Here is a 20,188-nt window from a genome sequence, read left to right on the forward strand (position 1 = left end):
ACCTAACCTAACCTAACCTAACCTAACCTAACCTAACCAAACCTAACCTAACCTAACCTAACCTAACCTAACCAAACCTAACCTAACCTAACCAAACCTAACCTAATTTTTAACGTATTTTCTTCCTTCCTGTAAACTCCCTCCCTTGGCTCTTTCTCTCTCCCTTCCTTTATCTCCTATCTGCAAACTCCCTACCTAGGCATTCTCTCCCCCCCTTGAATTCTCTTAATCTCCCTTAAATATCCTGTTAGTAATTTATCATATCTTAATCTTCCTCTAATATCACGTTATTCTCCCTTAATCGTTATCTCTCTCCCTTTACTTCTATGTTAACCTCCCTTAAAATTTAGGTCACTCATTTCATCTCCTTTGATTTGTACTTATTGCTATCGTTATCTCCATGTGTCCATCTACATTATTCTCCCTTAATATTCATACAGCCTAATCACCCTTTATCCACCCTTGTATTCACCTTCCCTTAACCTACAAGAACATTAATCTCCCTTCACTCCCCTTTCCATAACCTCCCTTTATGTTTCTCCACCTCTTCCTAAATCTTCTGTTATCGCTCCCTTAATCCCCCCATCTTCATCTTTCTCCCTTAATTTTTATTTGCCTTTCCTATGGTTTTCCTTTCTCTATCTTTACTCTCCCTGGCTGAGTCTCTCCCTTACATTATAATCATTTAAGTCAGTCTCTCTCTCTCTCTCTCTCTCTCTCTCTCTCTCTCTCTCTCTCTCTCTCAGTCTAATGTTTACCTTAGTCCTTCTCATTTTCCTCACCCCTCTCGCTTCATTCTTCCCCACTTTCCTTCCTCTTCTTTCCCTCCTCTTCAACTCCACTTTCCCTCTTCTCTCTCTCCTGGCCAAACCTTCCTCCACCTCCCCCTCTTTCTCTCCCCTCCCCTCCTATCCTCCTTCTTCTCTCCATCTTGACCAAATAAAATCATTTCTCAGAGTGAGGGCCACAGTGCACCTCAAAGGTATCCTTCTAATTACCTCATCAGGGGTTCCAGAGAGTGCCAAAGAGTGTGTGTGGGAGTGTGTGTGGGAGTATCAGTAGTGCCAGAGATGCCAGAGAGTGCCAAAGAGTGTGTGTAGGAGTATCAGTAGTGCCAGAGATGCCAGAGAGTGTCAAAGAGTGTGTGTAGGAGTATCAGTAGTGCCAGAGATGCCAGAGAGTGCCAAAGAGTGTGTGTAGGAGTATCAGTAGTGCCAGAGATGCCAGAGAGTGCCAAAGAGTGTGTGTAGGAGTATCAGTAGTGCCAGAGATGCCAGAGAGTGTCAAAGAGTGTGTGTAGGAGTATCAGTAGTGCCAGAGATGCCAGAGAGTGCCAAAGAGTGTGTTAAGGTATATCATTAGTGCCAAAGAGTGTGTTAATGTGTATCAGTAGGGTCAAAGAGTGTGTGAGAGAACCAGAGAGTGTCAGAGAGTGTGTTAGGGTGTTCAAGACTGTAAGTGTTTGAAAGTGTCACAAAAATGCTAGACAGTGCCAAGGAGTGCCGGGGTGTGGCACTTTTTCTATGACTTTTATATGGGCTAACGTTCTCTCTCTCTCTCTCTCTCTCTCTCTCAATATATGAGAGAGAGAGAGAGAGAGAGAGAGGCAGGTGTGGTGGACGGGCCGAGGAAGAGGCCCACCCGTGACACACCCAGCTGTTGGAAGAGGAGGAGGAGGAAAAGGAGGAGGAGGAGAATCGAGGGAGGTAGGGAGAAAGAAAAAGAAAGATAATAAGAGAGAGAGAGAGAGAGAGAGAGAGAGAGAGCAGCTTTCCTCCTCAGTTGGCCTCAGCAGTACACCTTCTCTGTTTACATGACCTCAGCGCCCAAGGTCATCTCCCTCCCACAGCTCTCAGACTCCAGAAGACTCTCAAAGGCTGCTGGGTTAAATTTTCCCCTTAACTGAAGATGTGAGAACGCCCCCCAAGTGTCTCGCTTATTAGGTTAGGTTAGGTTAAGTTAAGTTGGGTAAGGTTAGGTTAGGTTAGGTTAGGTTAGGTTAGGTTAGGTTAGGTTAGGTTAAGTGGGGTAAGGTTAGGTTAGGTTAGGCAGGTGCTACCCTTAACTGGTTAGGTGAAAATGTATCAAATTTATAATATGATGTATTTTCAAAGGCATTTAACAACAGTCCAGTCAACAGAACAATAAACAGATGACAACAGTAAGCCATATAACATAAAATAAATCCACCATCTTACTGAAAATCAAAATCCCCCCCAAAATAATCCCCACCAACTGGATTACAAGCATTTCCCTTTTCTATCCTTCCCTCCCTCCCTTCTTTCCTTCCGAGGGATTACAACATGATGGTCGCTGTCGTGGTGTGTTGGGGATTACAATCATCACAATAAATCCTACAGTGTCCTACAGAGAGAGAGAGAGAGAGAGAGAGAGAGAGAGAGAGAGAGAGAGAGAGAGAGAGAGACCCTAACCTCTCCTAGGCCAATAGTAATTACCTGTCACTCTGTTTAATTAATAGTAAGTAATAAATAACATCACCTGGAGACCTACCTACTCTCTTGGTTACCTGGAACAGAACTTACCTGTTGGGGAAGTACCTCTTAAGGGGGGTAAATGGATGGGTGGGGGTGGGGGGAGGGGTGGGAGGGGGAGAAGGGGAGGGGAGGGGGGGGCTACTTGGTAATTAAGATTGTGTTTCCTCTCACCTGTGGTTCTCTTACCTGTAGCCTACCTGTGTGTAACTAATTTGGTTATTTTAGATTCTCTGTATGTTTTGGCCTAATTATATACTATTTATTCTTCCTCTTATTCTCCATTATTCTCTCTCTCTCTCTCTCTCTCCATTCTCTTACACCTTTCCTTTGTCTTTCCATTTACTTCTCTCTCCCATTAAAGCTTCCTATCCATTTTTCCTCTTCCACTCTTTCCTTCTCCTTATGCTTTTCCATTTCCTCTCCCTTATAACGTCATATCCTTCCCCCTTCCCTCCCTCCCTCCCTCCATCGTCCTTTCGGAAGTACCTATTCTTCATTCCTCCTTCCCCCTGAGTTCCCTACCTTCCCTCTTTCCTTCCCCCCTCAAAATCCCCTCTCAGAGTTTCCTTCCCTCCCTCCCTCCTTCAGAATCCCATAACCTCGTCCCTCCTCCTCCTCCCGCCTTCGAAGTTCCCTCCTATCTTACCTCCCCCCTTTCTCAGAACCCAATTCCCTCTCGTCTCTCCTCCCTCCCATCTTACCTCCCCTCCACAGAACCCCCATACACTCCCTCCTCACTCTCCCTCCCTCACTCACCAGAATGAGGGAGGAGGAGGGGGAGGGAGGTCGTATGTCGCAGTGATCTACGAGGACCTGAGTTCAACACCGAGTTTTAATCATCGGGTGATCTATAACACTTGTGAGACGATGATAGGCTAGTTCCCTGTAGCTACCTGGGGGGCTGGGGTCTTGAGCTTTATCTCCTGTGGTTATCTTATTTTTACCATCAAGTTTGATTTAGTCTTATTTTTACCATCAAGTCCCAACCTAACTTAACTTAACCTTACCTCCTATAACCTAACCTAACTTTATTTAACCTAACTTAGTCCTCCATGTCCTAATCAAACATCTCCCACTGGTGTAAACATTTCTCAGCTGGTGTAAACATTTCTCAGCTGGTGTAAACATTTCTCAGCTGGTGTAAACATTTCTCAGCTGGTCTCGCGTGATGGAGGAACAGTTACAAAGAGAGATTGAAATGGCCTTTTTTTTCCTTATCGACGTATGGTAAATATATGTAAATTTAACACATCTTTCCTTGTTCTACCTCACACCCGGGGCGTGTCGGGGCGGGGCAGGGAGTGAGTTACGGGGCAGGGAGTGAGTTACGGGGCAGGGAGTGAGTTACGGGGCAGGGAGTGAGCTACGGGGCGGGGAGTGAGGTACAGAACAGGCAGCTACCGTCCCTCCTACTACCCTTCCGTGACCCCAGAGCTAATTAGACTCACCTGAACATTACGTATGAATACCACGGTGATCAACTCTCGTATCCTCACACTAACGTAAACTAACGTAACCTAACGTAACCTAATCTAACGTAACCTAATCTAACGTAACCTAATCTAACGTAACCTAATCTAACGTAACCTAATCTACATTGAGGGAGGATTTCAGGGGATGTTAAGTGACTGACTGACTGACTGACTGACAGTTACAGTACACGACGTTGACAGGTACAGTACACGACGCTGACAGGTACAGTACACGGCGTTGACAGGTACAGTACACGACGCTGATAGGTACAGTACACGACGCTGACAGGTACAGTACACGACGCTGACAGGTACAGTACACGACGCTGACAGGTACAGTACACGACGCTGACAGGTACAGTATATAGATTGAGATATAGAGAATAATAATAATAATAATAATACAATCTGTACTACCTGTTAATAACAAAAGGAACCCAACTTTTTCTGAGAATAAAACTTGTGTATGAGAGTTTGTCTACTGACGCTATAACGAGAGAGTGGTGACCAGTAAGGGCTTAACACACTAACATACAGGATACATAATTCCTGGTCGGTGAGTTTACATTACGGTGGGAAAGTTTAGGGCCAAAGGGTCACCCATTAACACGATGAAGAATTAAGTGTGGGTTCAAAAGCCATGTCAGCCGTTAGGAAGAGTGTGGATACAGCAGACGTATGCTGTACTACACACAAGGAGGTGGCGTGGGTGGTACTGTAGTCTGTAGCTTTCACTTCCTTGTAGCTGTAACGTTGGGTCTCCATTTACAGCTGGGTGGGTTGGCGGTGCCCCGAGATCGAACCATGAACCTCTCAGGACAGAAGGCAAGTGCTGTGTCCACGAAGCCCCCGCACCCCTGTCCAGGTAACAACTGTACGGTCTCCAGCGTTGTCGACCATTTAAGTCTCAACAATACTCTTATTAACGCATCACCCCCCCCCCAACAGTGGTCAACTTACCATTATCGAGGGCGGCCATCTTGGCTCTCAGACTGGAGTTAATGTCGCTCTCGGCGTAAGTAGTGTCTGAGTTGTTGTCCGACGACGACAGCGACGACCCCCCAGCCTGGATCCGCCGTCCCTGGGGGAACTTACGACTCCCCTTCAGCACGGGGGAGTCGTACTCATCGAGGTGGTTGGCATAGTGGAGGCCACCCTGGGGTATCTCCTGGTAGTAATGGCCGTGACCTGCCCCCAGCTGGTTCATGACGGCCGCGGAGCTGGTGTCCCCGGGCACAGAACCTACCACGCCCACGCCCCCGACAGAGGGCGTGGCGTACTGGGCGCGGTAATGGGACAGATTGTTGTGGTTGGCGTGGGCGGCGTCGTGGAGGGAGGGCGGGTCTGCTAGCTCAGGGTCAGAGGCGTGGCTGAGGGGCGTGGTGGCGCGCGACCGATTACTGCCGCGCTCACCTGAGGGAGGAGAGGAGAGGCACGGCTTAGCCTACGACAGATCCTACTGCTGCTGTTACTGCTTCTACTGTTACCTGTTGCTGCTACTACTACTGCAGCACCTCATCTGAAGGAGGGAAGCTTAAAGCCACTGCTGCTATACACTATTAAAACCACAGTACTGCTGTATGTTACTGCTGCTTCTGCTGCTTCTGTTACTGTTGCTCCTGCTTACTGCTCTCATGAGGGGAAACTATACAGCTCTAGTGTAGAGATAAATGGGTTAAAACTCTGTACTGATGACACATAATGTACAAGGGGGAATAATTAGACCACCAGGCAGGTTAATAAGTAAGGCAGTGAGAGGCACACTAACATACAGACAACGTGTAATAATTATACACAAGACTAATGACACAATAAATATACACACGTTAAATAATGGCGGTACATAAGGGTAATGCTATGGTTAGAGGAACACTTTGTCTACGTCACGCCCACGCCATGGTTACGTCACTTATACGTCACACCCACGTCATGGTTACGTCACTTATACGTCACACCTCATCCACACCCACGTCACGGACTCCCATCAGCGGCGGATCCTTAGCTGAGCCAACCTAACCAGTACTCCACCACCCACACTCTCCTAGCCACACTGGAGAACACGAACGCCAGCGCTGGTAGAGCGAAACATAGACGGGCGAAAGAGCGATCGATCATTATAACTACTCTCTCTCTCTCTCTCTCCCTCCCTCTCCACACACACACACACACACACACACACACACACCAATCATATTGTAAGGAGAAGGAAGAGGAGGAGGAGGAGGAAGAAGAGGAAGAGGAGGAGGAGGAAGAAGAGGAAGAGGAGAGGAGGAGGAGGAGGAGGGGAGGAGGGGGGTGGCGTATATAAAACACCACTGCACCAAAGCCGTTAAAAACACGTCAGGTAATCCAACACGACACACCAATTAACAAGAGCATCAGGTGGCAGGTGTAGCGCGAGTATCCTGCCATAATAACACACACACACACACACACACACACACACACACACACACACACACACAATACACAAACTAATAAAGAGAACCGGATCAAGTGTTTACATGCACCATTGATCCCCAAAAAATAATATTCAGAACTGTGTATTATGTTACGTTTGTCTGTTTGTATCTTTGTCGTTGATATGTGTTAAATTTATATATATAGAAAATTTTATGTTTACGAAGTACTGTTGTAAATAAATAAATAAATAAATTACCACAAGTTGGCTCCCATAGGCTAAGATTATTTTTTTAATTGGTAATAACAGTAATCAACCACTTAACCTAACCTAACCTAACCTAACCTAACCTAACCTAACCAAACCAAACCAAACCTAACCTAACCTAACCTAACCTAACCAAACCAAACCAAACCTAACCTAACCTAACCTAACCTAACCTAACCAAACCTAACCTAACCTAACCTAACCTAACCTAACCTAACCTAACCACCCATTTACAGGTGGGTGAAACTATTGAATTATGGGTTACCCTGGGATCGAACCAAAAACCTTTAGGACGGGAGACGAGTACTGTATCCACTTCACCACATCACATCTATCCCATTTACCTACGGATATTAATGTTTACAATGGAACTAAATCACATCGAATCGTACCACTGTAATATAAATCACTACTTTGTCCATTTACACCTGTCATATTTACACCTGGTGCCCATCAACGTTGCCAAATACTGTTGAAACAATTAGTACCTGTTCAGCTGAGTAAAGCAAATATATACATACGGTTTATCTATGAGAGTTATGTGATGGAGTGATGCTAGTGTATAGTATAGCTAGTAATAATTATTGCTAGTAGTTATATTATGGAAGCTTGATATATTAAGGCTAGTTTAGTTATAGTATAGGTAGTAGATAGTGAACTGAGCTAGAAGGTATATTATTAACTATCTCCTCACCTGCCTGCCATAACCTCACCTGGTTGACAGACACTCAGACACACACTCAAGACACACTCAGACACACACTCAGACACACACTCAGGACACACACTCAACACACACTCACACACACTGAAGACACACACTCAGGACACACACTCAAGACACACTCAGACACACACTCAAGACACACACTCACACACACACTCAAGACACACACTCAGACATACAATCAGGACACACTCAGATACACACTCAGACACACACTCGGACACACACTCTAGGCACACACTCAAGACACACTGACACACACACTCACACTCATGACACACTCAGACACACTCAAGGTACACACTCACACACACACACTCAGACAAACTCAAGGCACACACTCACACACACACACTCAAGGCACTTACTCTCACACACACACACTCAAGGCACACACTCACACACACACTCAAGGCACACACTCACACACACACTGAGTGACACACACAAGACACACACTCAAGAGGACAGAGAGTCTTTGTGTTTCTTTGCTCCACTTCTGTGTTTGCGTGACGCCAGACTAAGGAAAATAACGTCAGGAGTTGAATTGTGAGTGCTCTCTGAGTGGTCGGTGATATAAGCTCTCTGAGTGGCCGGTAGATATAAGCCTCTGGAGTGGCCGGTGAGTTAAGCCTCTGAGTGGTCGGTGATATAAGCTCTCTGAGTGGCCGGTGATATAAGCTCTCTGGAGTGGCCGGTGAGTTAAGCTCTGGAGTGGTCGGTGATATAAACTCTCTGGAGTGGTCGGTGATATAAGCTCTGACGCGGTCGGTGATAGCTCTGAGTGGCCGTGAGTTAAGCTCTGAGTGTCGGTGATATAAGCTCTCTGAGTGGCTGGTGAGTTAAGCCTCTGGAGTGGCTGGTCACATAAGCCTCTGAGGGCCGGTGAGTTAAGCTCTGAGTGGTCGGTGATATCAGCTCTCTGAGTGGTCGGTGATATAAGCTCTCCGAGTGGCCGGTGAGTTAAGCTCTCTGAGTGGTCGGTGATATAAGCTCTCTGAGTGGCCGGTGAGTTAAGCTCTCTGAGTGGCCGGTCACATAAGCTCTCTGAGTGGCCGGTGAGTTAAGCTCTCTGAGTGGTCGGTGATATAAGCTCTCTGAGTGGCCGATGAGTTAAGCTCTCTAAGTGGCCGATGTTAAGCTTTATGAGTGGCCGATGACTTAGGGTCTATGAGCGGCCGGTGAATTAAGCTCTTTGAGTGGCTAGTTAGTGAAGTCGTGATTAAATGGATGTATAACAAGCTCACCCTGGTCTACCGAGAGAGAGAGAGAGAGAGAGAGAGAGAGAGAGAGAGAGAGAGCAACATACACCCACGCCCAGACTCAGGTAGTAATAATAATGACAACCACGCTCCTATTCACACTAATACAGAGCCCAGCCGTATTCTTTAACTCCGGGGAATCCCCTTAACGGCCAGCTGATCAACAATAACAGAAACATGTCGAGAGCATGTTACCCGCGCTCGTCTTCTCCTCGCTGCCACCCTTCGCTTCAATGAGTCTCCCGTTGTAGCGAGAAAGAATGATAATAGTAGAGAGAGAGAGAGAGGAGGGGGACAATAGGTAGGAAGATAAATAGATGTCTGGAAGAGGGGGAAGAAGATGCGGAAGAGGAAGAGGAGGAGGAGGTGGCGGCTCAGTTGTCTTTCGTTTCTCACTCGGAATTTTTTTTTCTCGGAGACAAAACAAAACAGCCAGGTTGGAGATGTGGGGGAGTGTTCTTTTTTAGATGATGAGCTGTGTGTGGGAGGGATGTGTGTGGTGGGGAGGGATGTGTGATGGGGAGGGATGTGGTGGGAAGGGATGTGTGGTGGGGGAGGGATGTGGTGGGGAGGGATGTGTGTGGTGGGGAGGGATGTGTGGTGGGGGGAGGGATGTGTGGTGGGGGAGGGATGTGGTGGGGGAGGATGTGTGGGGGATGGTGGTGGGGGAGGGATGTGTGGTGTGGGGAAGGGATGTGTGGTGGGGAGGGATGTGGTGGGGGAGGGATGTGTGGTGGGAGGGATGTGTGGTGGGGAGGGATGTGTGGTGGGGAGGAATGTGGTGGGGGATGTGTGGTGGGGATGTGTGTGGTGGGGAGGGATGTGTGGTGGGGAGATGTGTGGGGGGAGATGTGTCTGGGGGATGTGTAGGAAGGGTTCTATGTGGGTAGTGTTTGTGTTTGGAGTGTTACTATTGTTGTCTGTGTTTGTTTTTGGACACATACACACAAACACATACACACCTCTACAACCCCCCCCACACGCACACCACTACCACACACCCCCACACACACACCACACCAACCCCCCTACACACCTGACACGTTTTCTCAACCTAAGGAAGGAGTTTTCAAGACCAGGGTTTCTCTACGTCACACCTGAATGACTTCCTTTGGCCCGTCTCACCAGGCAGAGGGAAAAAGACTGTGTGGGTGTTCACTTTGCCAATATTTCCCAACTGAGATGAAGACGGCGCGAATCACTTGTTGTCTCAGGAGAACACGACATCTTGCGGGGTGGGGTGTCCTTGATGGGGTACTGAAGTTTTTTGTTATTGTTTCTAATGTATATATTGTCCGTGTACGTGATGAAGTATGAACTAGACTTTCTATGGACTTGATTATGTCTATACTGTGTATGTAAGTAATGATGAACTATGTACGTGATGAAATATGTCTACACTTTATGTACGTGATGAACCAAATGTCTACAGTCACTATGTATGTACTAAACCTCAAGAAAAAAAATAACCCAAAATTATTAAATAAACAGTAAACAGACAAATATTCACAAAGAAAACGTTCATAAAAAAATAAACACAAAAATAATGATAAATAAATAAAATAAAGACTACAGGTAACTAATTAAAACTCTGGTGCAGGTGTAGACACGTTTAAAATATAAGTAACTTCCATAAATATATATTAATAAAAAAAAATAATAATATGGCGGGAAAATAATATCAAGAAAGACAAAGTCGACAACAATAAATAAAGGTAAAACATAAACACAGGTGAGGGAAAACAATTAATACTCCCTTTACTATCCTCAGGTGTGACAGGTGACTAGATAACTTGGGGGAGGGAGGGAGGGAGGGGTTGAGGGAGGGAAAGAAGTGGGAGGAGGGGGGGAGAGGAGGAAAGGAAAAGAGAGAGAGAGAGAGAGAGAGAGAGAGAGAGAGAGAGAGAGAGAGAGAGAGAGAGAGAGAGAGAGAGAGAGAGGAGAATCAAGATCCAGCCGTCAGAGTGAGATATTTCTAGCCGGCTTGGGTGGGCTGGGAAACGGAGGTTGTCTGTCCCCTGCCGGATGTTGTCGAGCGTAAACCGCCACGACAACCCGGCCATCACCTCCTTCACCCACCCACCCACCCACCCACACACACCTCACCCACCCTAGAGACCTAACGTCGAAGTGTTGAAGACGCTGGGGGAGAGGGAGAGAGAGGGAGAGAGAGGGAGGAGGGAGAGTATATAGATGAAAATGAGGAACCCTTCGACACACCCACCCACCCACCACCCACCCTACCCACCCACCCACCCACCTCCACCCTACCCACCACCCACCCCACCCACCCTACCCACTCACTCACCCTACCCACCACACCCACCCTACCTGCACCACCTACCCCTACCCACCACCCACACCTACACAGTATTGAGATGTTTGTGCTTCGGTTACACAGCGCGGTCAGCCACACCAAAACAGGTCAACAAAACTTTTTCTTCCTTCAGCTGGACAAACAGATCCAGGAAGTCTCTCTCTCTCTCTCCCTCAACACTTTGTACACAGAGGAAAGTGTGTACCAAGGGAGGCAGATTCACACGTAAATAAATAAATATGGTGTAAAGTGTGAGGGCAGTTTCCTTGAGGTTTGAATATTCGTAATAATAATAATAATAATAATAATAATAATAATAATAATAATAATAATAATAATAATACCGGTAGTCAAAGGTCAAAACAATTCCTGTACACAATATAATGTAATATACTCCACTAAAAGTATATAAATAAAACACGTATATTTGTTTTTCTCTCTTATTTCCACAACAACCAACGCAGCAAACTCAGGTGAAAAAATAAAATTTACAGAAAGAAAAGTAAAAACAATAATAAAATTTTAATTCGTATAAAAAATATCAAAACAGGAAAATTATTATTATTAATTTGTTACGTCATTCCGAAGAAATACGTAAGTTTTAATTTATTCACTGACAAAAAATTAAAAATATACAAAAACAGACCCCAAAAAATCTAATAATATACAAGTATAGTTATATAAATACATACTGTATATAATGCTTATACGGAGGTTGTATTATTGTGCTGTAAGGTTAGGTTAGGCTTGGAGGTCAGGTTAGGTCAGGGTTACGTGAGGTTGCTAGCTAGGCCAGGTTAAGTGAGGTCAGGGTTAGGTTAGGTGAGGTCAGGGTTAAGTGAGGTCAGGGTTAGGTTAGGTGAGGTCAGGGTTAAGTGAGGTCAGGGTTAGGTTAGGTTAGGTAAGGTCAGCCAGACGTGACCACATCCCCAGATCACTCCACCTAAGAAGGGTTTAGTCTCAGCATCACGGATTACTTAAGCGACGGATTAACAGTGTGGAAGGGACTTGATCGGTGGATGGAGATTAACTTGACTTGTTCGACTTCTCTTACACACTTAAGCAAAAGGTCTAGAGAATAAAGGAGGTAGAGATAAGAGAAGATAAGAGTATAATAATAATAATAATAATAATAATAATAATAATAATAATAATAATAATATAATAGTAACAACAACAACAACAAAAACAATAATAATAAACACAGATAATAACAGAAACAAAATCAGCAGAAAATCGAAAAACACGAAAATGTCTAAACAAAACATTGAGTTGCTTGAGTCAAAACAATAAAGATGTCAACTCATAAAAAAAAAAAAATAATAATAATAAAAAAATCTTACGACACAAAATTGAAGAACTAATGAATCTGTCTCACAAGATGTTAAAAAAAAGTATAAAATGATTCAAACTTTAGATAACATAAACTTTCGTCTTGATGAACAAACTACCTGGGAAAAACCTGTTGTCTGCTGTCTAGTGTTTCTGATCTGCTGTTGTCTGTAATGTGTTTGTCTGCCATCTGCCAGTACTGTGTGTGTGTGTGTGTGTGTGTGTGTGTGTGTATGTGTGTGTGTGTGTGTATTCATCCCAGTGTATCCAGATCAGGTGAGTGATCCTTCAGTGTGTCCAGATTAGGTGAGTGATGCCCTACGCCAGTGTTTCCAGACCAAAGAGCATGCAAATATTGCCACCCTCATCCAGGTAATCCGAGATTCATCCGTCAAATTCTGTCTAAAGGAAAGTATACTGTCCACACGACCTTTCCGCCCTCCCATCCTCCCTTACGCAAACTGTCGCCGCCCACCCTCCCGCCCATCCCCAATCGTCCGGTAGAAAACACTCTCACCTTCCGCCGTCTCTCCCACCCACAGAAAACTCTTCCGCTCTTCCGCCTTTCCGCCCGACTCCATCCGAGGACACCATCTGCTAATACTGGAAGATGGGAGGAGGGGAGGAAAGGAGAGGAGAAGACGAGGAAGAGGGGAGAGGAGGGAAGGAGGGGGAGGTGCGGGGGAAGTGGGAAGGAGGTGAGTAGGAGGAGGTGGAGAGGAGGTGGTAAGGAGGAGGGGGAGGTGAAGAGGAGGGAAGGAGGGGGAGGTGGAGGGGGAAAGCAAAGTGGTGAGTAGGAGGAGGTGGTAAGGAGGAGGGGGAGGTGAAGAGGAGGTGGGGAGGAGGTGAGTAAATGTGAGGGAAGAAGATGGGGAAGGAGGTAAGAAGGAAGGAGTGAGGGGGTGTGAGGAAGAAGGTGGAGGGAGAAGATAAGGAAAGGTTGGAAGAATGGGAAGAAGAGGAGGAGGAGAAGAGATGGGAAAGTTAGGAGGCAGTAGGGTGACGATAAGGAGATGGGGAGAGAGATAACTGGATATCAATGGGGGGAGGGGAGGGAAGGAGGAAGGAGGGAGTGGGCAACATGTCACCCTTTGAAGGGAGGGAGGGAGGAGGAGGAGGGAGGGAGTGGGAGGGAGGGAGGAGGGAGGGAGAAAGGGGAGGGAGGGGAGAAAGGAGGGAGTATCTCACTAGCCACCACCACCAATAGCTCACCACATCCGGCCCTTCCCTCCCTAGGGTGGTGATGAAGGTGTTCTTGCTGAAGTAAACAAACATACCCACCCACCCAAACACTCACCCACTCCACCCACCCACCCCACACACCCACCACAACCCACACTCACCCCACACCCACACCCACAAAATCACCCCCACACACACATACAAGAGAGAGAGAGAGAGAGAGAGAGAGAGAGAGAGAGAGAGAGAGAGAGAGAGAGAGAGAGAGAGAGAGAGAGAGAGAGAGAGAGAGCAAAAACACGACAAAAACAACTTATAAATAGTTGGTGGCTCTGTATAGTTGGTGAGAGCCGGAGGGAGGAGGACCCCTGAGCCAGCACTCCTGCAGGATATCCTATAGCTTCAGCAGGAACCAGGTATAAGACCAGGAGGAAGAGGAAGGGGTAGAAGGAGGAGGAGGAGAAGATGACGAGGGGAGGAGGAAGAGATGAGGAGGAGAGGAGGAAGAGATGAGGAGGGGAAGAGAGGAGGCAAACGGGGAAGAAGGAAGGGAAGGAGGAGGAAGGAGAACAAACATTGGTGATCTGTCCCTACAGGAGAGAGACGCCCAGAGTCTAATGCAGCGATCAGCAGAGGAGGTGACCGAGCGACGACACTAAGCCCGGGGACAACACCCTAGGTCACGGTGGTTCAGCAGAGGTCACGGTATGGTCAGTAGAGGTCACGGTGTGGTCAGCAGAGGTCACGGTGTGTTAGCAGATGTCACAGTGGGTCAGCAGAGGTCACGGTGTGGTCAGTAGAGGTCACGGTGTGGTCAGCAGAGGTCACGGTGGGTCAGCAGAGATCAGGATGGGTAAATCAACACAGATTCCATCATCTGTAAATCAGGCCTGGTCATCATATGTCAAAGAAGGTCAGCGCAGATCATACCAGGGTCAGATCCTCAAAAAAAAAATTTAGTTTTCAAGTCTGGGAAGAATTTTGACGCCATTTTCGTCTAATCTTATTAATTGAGAGAGAAAAATTGTAGTCCCAAGATCCATACTGGTCACTCATACACAAATTATTTACATTCACTTGGTTTTCACTGTAAGTTTATTGACTTCATGTTTACCTGCAATTAACAAAGTGAGTTTTGTCGACAGGTGACATTTAAGACTTGAAGTTTAGCGGAATACTACAAAGAGTTTATCTCCTGGTTACGAGAGAGAGAGAGAGAGAGAGAGAGAGAGAGAGAGAGAGAGAGAGAGAGAGAGAGAGAGAGAGAGAGAGAGAGAGAGAGAGGTGCCAACTCCTGAAGACCGCCTCCTCAGCTACTAGTCACGACACATATAATGGCAGAATCAATGGCATCAGAAGTACACTGGAGACTATACCCTGACCTGAGTGTTAAGTGAGAAGATCCGGGAATGATGGGGATAAGGGAATGAGGGGGGGTGGAGGTGAGAGGGGGAGGGAGGGGGGAATGAAGAGGGAGGGTAAGGAAGGGAAGGAAGAGGGGGGGAAGGGGAAGGAAGAAGGAGGGTAAGGTGTAGGGGAAGGAAGGAAGAGGGGGAAGGGGAAGGAAGAAGGCGGGTGGAGGGGGGAATGAAAAGGGAGGGTAAGGTGGTGGAGAAAGCCCACGGGCGATGAGACGAATGTTTCACTATCTTTAATCTACGTAGCCAGGTGACACACACACACACACACACACACACACACACACACACACACACACACACACACACACACACACACACACACACACACACACACACCAACAACAAACAATAACTTTTTCTCTGAACTCTGGGTGTAATATTTTCTCTGCTATCTTTCTCTCTGTCTCTCTCTCTCTCACCAATTACTTCATTCTTTCTTTTATTTCTTCGTTCCACCTTTCTATTGAGTCTGAGAACGACGTGAGAGACAGAGATGGAAAACAACAAGAGAGAAAGAGAGAGATAGAAAAGAAGAAGAGAATGAGAGAGATGGAACACAACAGGAGAGACTAGAGAGATAGTGTTTCTCATCCTTTCTCTTCTCTGATCGTAATTTCCTCCTCTTCTCACCTCTACTTCTAACGTCCTTCCTTTCCCTATTCTTCTTCCCCCTTCCTTCACCTCACCACCGACCCCCCCCTCCCCCCTCCCCACCCTCATCTCCACACAGCCAGCCAAAAGACATCAATCGTCATCAAAGCCACAAAGCCATTGGTAATAATCTTTTCATTGGCCAAAGCCACACACTGTAACTGGTACTCATCCCTCCTATTGGTCAAAACCACATAGGTCGTCATTTGTTTCCGCCTTCTCCATTGGTCAAATCCACCCAGGTCACCAATTAATCCCACCATCTCCATTGGTCAAAGCCACAGAGGTCTCACCAATTAATCCCACCCTCTCCATTGGTCAAAGCCACAAAGGTCACCAATTGCCACGGTTGTTTCCATTGGTCAAAGGCCTCTTCATTATTTTGACTCTCTAGGATGCCATAAAACACGGGCTCCCGCTTGTATTGCCTCCACACGTTCCCTCCATTAACTATCTACGTATATATATATTTTTTTTTTCTCGCTAGCTTTCGACTCCCTGTTTCTTAATGTAGCGGTGATAATCGGCACACACCACTACCACTATCACTATCAACACCATCACAAGTACTACTACCATCACCACCATTACCACGACCACCACCACCACAACTACCTCTAACATCATAACAAATGCTACCACCATCACCACTAACATCATAACCACCACTACCACCATTATTACTATCACCATCACCACCACAGCTAGTCAAAACACCCCAATAATTCAATAACTAAACACACCAGCTCATAATACCTCTCTACAGTGCATAAAACAACGGGGTTCAAACTGCCACCAACATCAACACCACACTACCACTGAGTCGACCTTTAAGTGGTAGTTACTCTAGTCCTCATTGTATCGATTAGCTGGCCACTACAATAACAAACTACTCTCAGGTCACCAACCACCCTATTAGAACTATAAAACCTTTATATGTTATGTAACAACAATAACAACACCACCTTTCATCATCATCAGTGCAGCAACAACAACAACAACTACATAAATAATAGCAATAACAACAATTATACTACTACTACTACTACTACTACTACTACTACTACTACTACTACTACGGTCACCAGAACCACACAGCTTATAATGGCCTCACCGGGTAGTCTGGACGACGGACATGTTGAATGTTTATGTGTAGTGTTAACCTGAGGGAGGGAGGAAGGAAGAAAGGTAGGAAGGAGGAGATGAAGGAAGAGGAGGAGAGGAAGGAGGAGGAGGAAGGGGAAGTTACACCAGCACGGCAGCCATCTCATTCATTAGTAATGTAACTTAGTTCATTCGAATCCTGCCTTTGTCTCACTCCTCCCAGTGGATTTATTGACGTGTGGGTCTCGCTCTCAGTGTATGGGTGGGAGAAGGTGTGGGTCTTGCTCGGTGTATGGGTGTGGGGAGGTGGGTCAGTGTAAAGATGTCCCACCTGTTGTACAGGACCCCATCTCAGTGTAGGAGGTCCCAAAGAGATAGAAGTCATACTCAGTGTAGTTAGAAGCAGTGTTAGGTCCCACCCCGCACAGGTCCCAGAAAGTAGGGGGTGTCAAGGAGGGGGGGGGGTAAGTGGTGAATGCCAGGAGGAGGGGGTAGTGGTGTGTCCCGGGTATAGGGGGTCAGGAAGGGGGTAAGGGTGGTGCCAGGAGGAGATGGTGGTGTCAGGGAATTGCTCAAGAGGATCAGGAGGGGCGACGCCATCAGCAGGGCCTCATAGTGCAGCGTGATTAGAGAGACCAGCGCGCCTATATAAGGAGGAGTGTCTCCTAAAACTCGAGGAGGAGAAAATTACATGTTACAAGGGTCTCTCTGGGAAGACGCAAGTAGTCACCTGCCAAGAACTCAGGCCCTGGGGATGGGGGGGGAAGTACAGAGACAAGGGGAGAATGGAAGGAAGAGTCCTACAGAGAGAGAGAGAATAAATCCTACAAATGGGAAGAAGATGAGGAGCTTAGGAGGGAGAGAGAGAGAGATAGAAGCCTAAACGAGGGAAATATATTAAAAGAATGGGAGCGGGTAGAGGGCAGGAGGAGGAGGAGGAGGAGGAGGGATGTCATAAAGGCTGGAAGAGGGGGAGAACACTGAAGCGAGAGGTAAAGAGGGGGACCATATAAATAATGATGGTCATAAAACACATGACAGCAACTTATCAGCACACACACACACACACACACACACACACACACACACACACACACACACACACACACACGGGAATAAACAAAAGCTTATATAAAGGAAAAAAATAAAAATAAATAAAATAAAATATATATATATAATTTACTTTACCTGTCGAGTCTCTGTAAGGTAATGATCCTCCATCCATACCTGGCATCTATTGGCTGAGGGGTGACGGTAATAATAGGCCCAGTGACGTATGGTGAGGTTATAGACAAGGTCCAATTAGGCGGAGTAAATGAGAGACACAAGGTGGTTCGATAATAACAGTACACGCAAAAATCAACACAGCTCTCTCTCTCTCTCTCTCTCTCTCTCTCTCTCTCTCTCTCTCTCTCTCTCTCTCTCTCTCTCTCTCTCTCTCTCTCTCTCTCTCTCTCTCTCTCTCCTGTACCCAAACACAGTACCTCCAGTTGACGTTTGTTGACGCTTGTTCTTGCCAATTGAAGTCAATAGCTTTGGGATTTTGTTGGTAAAGACGAACCTGAGAGGTGGGTAAGGTGCGTGATGAAGGTAGTAGTAGTAGTAGTAGTAGTAGTAGTAGTAGTAGTAATAGTAGTAGTAGTAGTGTAGAGGGGTGCAGCAGTATAGTGGCATGTTCAAATAGTCAAAGTTCTATGGTGTATTGATGTGGTGGAAGTTCGTAGCAATACTGAAGGTTCTAAGTACAATGACATGATGGAATTTCTATCATGTAGTGGAGGCGTTGTGGCGCGATAAAGGAGTACTGGCATGGTAAAGGGTTGTTCTAATGGTGTGTGTGTGAGGTAAGGTCAGCCACGTCACACACACACACACACACACACACACACACACACACACACACACACACACACACACACACACACACACCAAGCTAATATTTTAATGCCATTGCGATTCTAATTTTCTTTTCGTTTTCTAACACCAAAAGATTCTGAATTCTATTTACTTACTCTATAAGCATCATTTTTGTGTAATCTGAACATTGTAATATACTTGGTCTGGCAAAGGATTTTAGCTCTTATGGATTCCCTCACTAGGGATGTTTTTGTTTTTTTACAGTAAGTTCTCTTAATACCACATCTTTGGTTTGTCAAGGATGCCTCAAGCGCCCATTAAAATGTACTGTGGGTTACGTCTCTCTCTCTCTCTCTCTCTCTCTCTCTCTCACTTCACCCCTCATCTTACTTTTTAACTCATCTCTTAATCATCTCCTTATATCAACAGACAGACAGACAGACAGACAGATAGATAGAAAGGGAGAGACAAATAGAAATAACCGTATAATTGCGATAAATCAATGAGTAGTACCTGGGTGGAAGTGCGCCACACACACACACACACACACACACACACACACACACACACACACACACACACAGGTTCAGGGTTATACAGGGATAGAGTAATACAATCATCTATAACATTAATACAGTCACAGAGTACAGTCATAATCATACATCATATTAATACAGTCATACAGTACACTAATACAGTCATACAGTACACTAATACAGGTTATACAATACAGTCATACAGTACAGGTGTTAAGGAGACTGTATCTACCTCCCAACACACCTGTAATTTTGGTACATAATTAAATTCAGGTGTTTAAAGGTGGGATGACATTGACTTTTAAGGACCTCTCTCTCTCTCTCTCTCTCTCTCTCTCTCTCTCTCTCTCACAATGAACCAAACAAGAACACTGAATAAAACAACAATAACACAAAACAAAAACACAGAACAAACTGAAGAACAATGAACAAAACAAGAACTTCCAGATCCTCGAATAACCAGCACCCCATAACAAAGGAACCGAGAGAAGAAGAACCGGTCGGGAGAGACTTTTGGAGAGAGACAGAGAGAAAGAGAGAGAGAGAGAGAGAGAGATACTTCACGAGATGTATTGTCTGGTTTCGTAGATCCCAGAGAGACTGGTCAAATATCAGGGGTTGCCCCCCCGAGTAACAAATATCGGAAGGTAAACAAACGTAAAATAGTCCTGGAGTGGGAATTGTGTGTGTGTGTATCCTCCCTCCTTCTCTCCTTCCTCCCCCTCCTTCTCTCCTCCCTCCTACTCCTCCCTCCCTCCTTTAAGGCAGTCTGGAGTGGTGTGTGTGTGTGTATCCCTCCTCCTTCTCTCCCCTCCCTCCTTTTCTCCCTCCCTCCCTCCCTTTAAGGCGGTCTAGGTGGTGTGTGTGTGTGTATCCCTCCCTCCCTCCCTCTTTCCCTCCATTCCTCCATCCCTCCCTCCCTCACTCCTTCCCTCCATTCCTCCTTCCTTCCCTCCCTCCCTCTCTCCTTCCCTGTAACTCCCGGGGGCTGGTGTGCCCACGAACACAGGAGTAGCGACACGGCGGAAGGAAGGAAGGAAGGAAGGAAGGAAGAATAGGTGTACAACGGGGAGGAACAGAAAACCGAAACGAGGCAGCAACAAAGACAGGGATATAGGAGGGAAGCAGAGGATAAAGAGGAAAAAATAGGAGTAGAGGGAGAGAAGA

The 20,188-nt window shown here is 46.2% G+C and overlaps 1 protein-coding gene across 3 annotated transcripts in view; it reads right to left on the reverse strand.

The window, feature by feature from the left end:
• LOC121854821 (teneurin-3-like) overlaps positions 1-20,188 on the reverse strand; it is a 246,877-nt gene that overhangs the window by 136,088 nt on the left and 90,601 nt on the right. For all 3 annotated transcript variants that reach the window (XM_042349623.1, XM_042349624.1, XM_042349621.1), the window contains one exon: positions 4,928-5,380. In XM_042349623.1, coding sequence (XP_042205557.1) covers positions 4,928-5,174 — 247 coding nt within the window. In that variant the 5' untranslated portion in view covers positions 5,175-5,380. The remainder of the gene's footprint in view (positions 1-4,927; positions 5,381-20,188) is intronic.

This window comes from Homarus americanus, unplaced genomic scaffold (genome assembly GCF_018991925.1).
Source record: "Homarus americanus isolate GMGI-L3 unplaced genomic scaffold, GMGI_Hamer_2.0 scaffold55281, whole genome shotgun sequence".
NCBI lineage: Eukaryota > Metazoa > Arthropoda > Malacostraca > Decapoda > Nephropidae > Homarus > Homarus americanus.